Raw genomic sequence first — 5,000 nt, forward strand, 5'->3', positions numbered from 1 at the left:
TCACAAGCTGTCAAGAAGAACAACCTGGCATGCACCGAACGGGAGAACTCACAACCAGATTGACTTTGTCCTCACCCCGCGGCGTTTCAAATCAAGCATCAACAGAGCAAAGACGAGGACTTACCCCGGAGCTGACATAGGCAGTGATCATGACCTTGTGCTGCTCACAATGAAGATGAAGCTGAAGAAAAAACACCAAGCGGTGCAACCCCGTATCAAGTTTGATCTGGAGAAGCTTAAAGACCCGGAGATTGAAGAGGTCTTCCAAGCTCAGCTCGGGGGACGGTTTGCGGCACTCAGCCTTCTGGATAACAACATCACCGACCTCACCAACACCTTCAATGAGGCAGTCCGTGAAACAGCTGAAGAGGTACTGGGGCGACAGAGGAAGAAACACCAGCCATGGATCTCTAACGACATCCTTGACCTGTGTGATAAGAGAAGATCCCTGAAGAAGACGAAAAACACTAGCCCTAACGAAGCCGTACAGTATCGTGAAACCAATAAACTTGTGAGAAAAAAGATGGAAGAAGCCAAAGAACAATGGATCAACGACCAGTGTGAGAAGATCGAAAAAGGAATGGAAGGAGGAAACAACAAATTTGCCTATGCCACACTGAAGAAACTCACCAAGACGCAGCAGAACAAATCGTCTGTCATTGAGGATACCTCAGGCGAACTACTGACAGAAAGCTCCGCTGTTCTGAACAGATGGACACAATACTGTCAAGAATTATACAACTATCCCATACAACCAGATGACAGTTTGATTGACAGAGACATAACACCATCAAGGGAACCTTCACCCCTGCCAGTGTTGAGGAAAGAAGTGGAAGAAGCTGTACGCAGTCTACCAGCAGGAAAGTCACCTGGAGCAGACAACATTCCGGCAGAGCTGCTCAAACACGGAGGGAATGAGCTGGTCACAATTGTAACAGCAATCTGTCAAAAGATCTGGGAGACAAAACAGTGGCCCTCAGAATGGACTCGGTCGCTCATCATCCCCATACCAAAAAAGGGGAATCTCCGCCAATGTCAGAATTACAGGACAATCAGTCTTATTAGCCACACGAGCAAAATCATGCTTCGAGTCATTCTAAAACGACTCAAGAAAGAGGCTGAAGAACACCTGGCAGAGGAACAAGCCGGATTCAGAGCAGGCAGAAGCACAGTAGAACAGATCTTCACCTGCCGATTACTGATGGAAAAACACCTGCAACATCAAAGAGACCTGTTCCACAACTTCATAGACTTCAAGAAAGCCTTTGACAGGGTGTGGCATGATGGACTGTGGCAGGTACTCAGACAGTTTGGCATCGAGGAGGGTCTCACCCAAGTCATTCAGGCGCTGTACAAGACATCCAGCAGCGCAGTCCTCCTCAACAACCAAATCGGAATATACTTTAAGACCACAGTCGGTGTCCGTCAGGGTTGCCTGCTCTCCCCAGTACTATTCAACCTTTTCCTAGAAAACATCATGCGCGAAACCCTCCATGACTTCCACTCTACCATCTCCATAGGAGGAAGAATCATCAACAACTTGAGATTCGCAGATGACATAGATCTACTAGGAGGCAGCAACAAAGAACTACAAGACCTCACCAAGAGACTAGAAGGAAGAGCAGGTGCATACGGAATGGAAGTGAGCACCGAGAAAAGCAAAGTGTTGGTAAACAGCTCAACCAACACCCAAGCTCAAATCTTCATGAACGGACAACAACTTGAAGAAGTGGATGCTTTCAAATATCTCGGCACCACCCTCACAAACGACGGTCGCTCAACAACTGAAATAAAGATTAGGATAGCGATCGCAACATCAGCAATGGCTAAGCTCAGCAAGATTTGTAAGAGCAGAGAGATCAGCTTTCCAACAAAGATCAAACTGTACCGATCCCTGGTGCTATCCATACTGCTGTATGGATGTGAAAGTTGGACTTTAACAGCAGAGACTACTAGGAAAGTCCAGACGTTTGAGACAAAATGCTTCAGACGACTGCTTGGAATCTCATGGAAGGACAGAAAGACCAATGACTTTGTCAAGAGCCAAATAACTATGCTAGTGGGTCCACTGGAACCACTCTTAGCAGTGGTCAAAAGGAGGAAGCTGTCATGGTTCGGGCATGTGACACGCCACAATTCACTGCAAAAGACAGTTCTACAGGGAACGCTAGAGGGTGGTAGGCGAAGAGGGAGGCAAGCCAAATGCTGGATGGACAACATCAAGGAATGGACCAATATGGATAGCGCTACGCTGATACGACAGGCAGAAGATAGAACCGGATGGCGTCGTCTGACTACGGAATCGTCCCTCATGTCTCCTCTACGCCCATCCCGGGCAGGAGAATGAATGGAATGGAATATATATATATATATATATATATATATATATATATATATATAGAGAGAGAGAGAGAGAGAGAGAGGTGTTTGTATATATATATATATATATATATATATATATATATATATATATATGTGTGTGTGTGTGTGTGTGTGTGTGTGTGTGTAGGTAGGTAGGTAGGTAGGTAGATATATACCTACTTTGTTTTCAAGGGAGTTCAGTTTCTCAAGGAGGCATTACTGCGTTTGGATCATTACATAAACGCTACACCACATCTGCAAAGCACATGCCTGACCAACAGCGTAACACAACGCGCTTGGTCAGGCCTTGAGAAGAAAAAGAAGAAGAAAGAAAGAAAGAAAGAACGAAAGAAAGAAAGAAAGAAAGAAATAAATAAGTAAAATGAATGGAAAAATGAATCAAATAAATGGATGAATAAATGAACAGTAATAACAATAACGATGAAAGGTACACTAACCACAATAAATAGTACACTGAAATATAGTGGAGGGACAAATTCTTCTTCTTCTTCTTCTTCTTCTTCGTTCGTGGGCTGCAACTCCCACGTTCGCTCGAATGTAAACGAGTGGGCTTTTAGGTGTATGACCATTTTTACCCCGCCATATAGGCAGCCATACTCCGTTTTCGAGGGGTGGGGGGGTTGCATGCTGGGTATGTTCTTGTTTCCATAACCCACCGAACGCTGACATAGATTATACAGGATCTTTAACATGCGTATTTTCTTCTCGCGTATACACACGAAGGAGGTTCAGGCACTAGCAGGACTGGCCATAATTATGTTGACCTGGGAGATCGGGAAAAAAAAATCTAATCTCCACCCTTACTTAACCCACAAGGCGCTGATACCCAGATTCGAACACAGGCACCCTCAGATTGAAAGTCCATCGCTTTAACCACTCGGCTATTGCCGCCCGTCGCAAGGGAAAGATAAGAAGAGGGCAAATGAGAGGACTTCTTCTTCTTCTGCGTTCGTGGGCTGCAACTCCCACGTTCAATCGTATGTACACGAGTGGGCTTTTACAGGTATGACCGTTTTTACCCCGCCATGTAGGCAGCCATACTCCGTTTTGGGGTGTGTGCATGCTGGGTATGTTCTTGTTTCCATAACCCACCGAACGCTGTCATGGGTTACAGGATCTTTAACTCGTGTATTTGATTTTCTGCTTGCCGTATACACACGAAGGGGGTTCAGGCACTAAGCAGGTCTGCACATATGTTGACCTGGGAGATCGGAAAAATCTCCACCCTTTACCCACCAGGCGCCGTCACCGAGATTCGAACCCGGGACCCTCAGATTGAAAGTCCAACGCTTTAACCACTCGGCTATTGCCGCCCGTCTCAAACGAGAGGACAACAACGACAGATTCACAATGAAATATTCTCTGCAGTTATATTATGAACATTTATTTTGACGAATGGCCCCGGTTTCGCTCTGTAATCTCTCTCTCTCTTGCCCTCCCTCTCCCTCCCCCATTACATTACTCCTTAGGTGATGTTCACTTTCCAGTGTGTTATCATTGTTGCTACTATGTTAGTATTATCATTAATATTATCATTGTTGTTGTTGTCAGTGGTAGTTGCGGTAATAGTAGTTTGGTTTTTTTATGTATTTTTGTAATTGTTGTTTTTCTTGTTTAGTTTTGTGTTGCACTTCAGCCTTCTTTTCATTGTCAAATAATGTGTGTATTTTCGCCATTGCGTTTGTGTATTGCTTGTTACATATGAACGAGCACGATATAAGCTCATGCTTGTTGTTGCTCAAGTCTTCTTAATTGAACGCTGTATTGCACCTTGTTTCTTGATATTAAAAAAAAAATGTTTAACTCTCTCCATACGAACGGCGAAAGAGACGACGTTAACAGCGTTTCACCCCAATTACCATCATCAAAATATCGCAAGCGGAAGGCTCTTATACTGAAGAGGTGAATGTTGACAAAGAATACCACAATTCTGACGACGGAAGCTAAAAAGGTTGGGTCATTCAGACACCCACTGGACATCCGAGGGGTTTGTGTAGAGGAGAAGAGAAGACTGGCCGTACTGAGTGAGTTAAACCAACAACGACAGAGGGGGAAAAAAAACAAAAAAAAAAAAACAGCATGAAAGGACAGGAAGGAAGGAAGGGTGAAGGAGGGTAGGGCCTACCTTGAGCATGGTGATGGAGAAGTAGAGGATGGTGATCCACTTGTCGTCGTCATCGCTAGAGCACTTGATGTCCCCTTGCACCGTCTTCATGCAGCAGTCGTGCACAAACTCTGCGTAGCCGTCGTTGTCTTTGATCATCTGCAGGGCAACGGCGTCAGGTTGGTTTGGTTGTTTGTTGTTGTTTGTTTTGTTGTTGTTGTTGTTATTGTTGTTGTTGTTGTTGTTATTGTTGTTGTTGTTGTTGTTGTTGTGTTTGTTGTTGTTTTGGTTATGAATATTTTTCATGCATTTTTTCACTTTTTTGTCTCTCTCTCTCTCTCTCTCTCTCTCTCTCTCTCTCTCTCTCTCTCTCTCTCTCTCTCTCACACACACACACACATACACACACATATGCACACACACACGTTATGTACAACTGTACAACTTATATATACACACAAGTTTGTGTAAATTATGTATATACATTGCATATTGTGTCTTCATATTACATTAC

The 5,000-nt window shown here is 44.2% G+C and overlaps 1 protein-coding gene across 4 annotated transcripts in view; it reads right to left on the reverse strand.

The window, feature by feature from the left end:
* LOC143298784 (uncharacterized) overlaps positions 1-5,000 on the reverse strand; it is a 94,925-nt gene that overhangs the window by 22,304 nt on the left and 67,621 nt on the right. For all 4 annotated transcript variants that reach the window (XM_076611743.1, XM_076611744.1, XM_076611745.1 and 1 more), the window contains one exon: positions 4,508-4,645. In XM_076611743.1, the coding sequence (XP_076467858.1) occupies positions 4,508-4,645 (138 nt within the window). The remainder of the gene's footprint in view (positions 1-4,507; positions 4,646-5,000) is intronic.

Source organism: Babylonia areolata, chromosome 24, assembly GCF_041734735.1.
Source record: "Babylonia areolata isolate BAREFJ2019XMU chromosome 24, ASM4173473v1, whole genome shotgun sequence".
Lineage (NCBI taxonomy): Eukaryota > Metazoa > Mollusca > Gastropoda > Neogastropoda > Buccinidae > Babylonia > Babylonia areolata.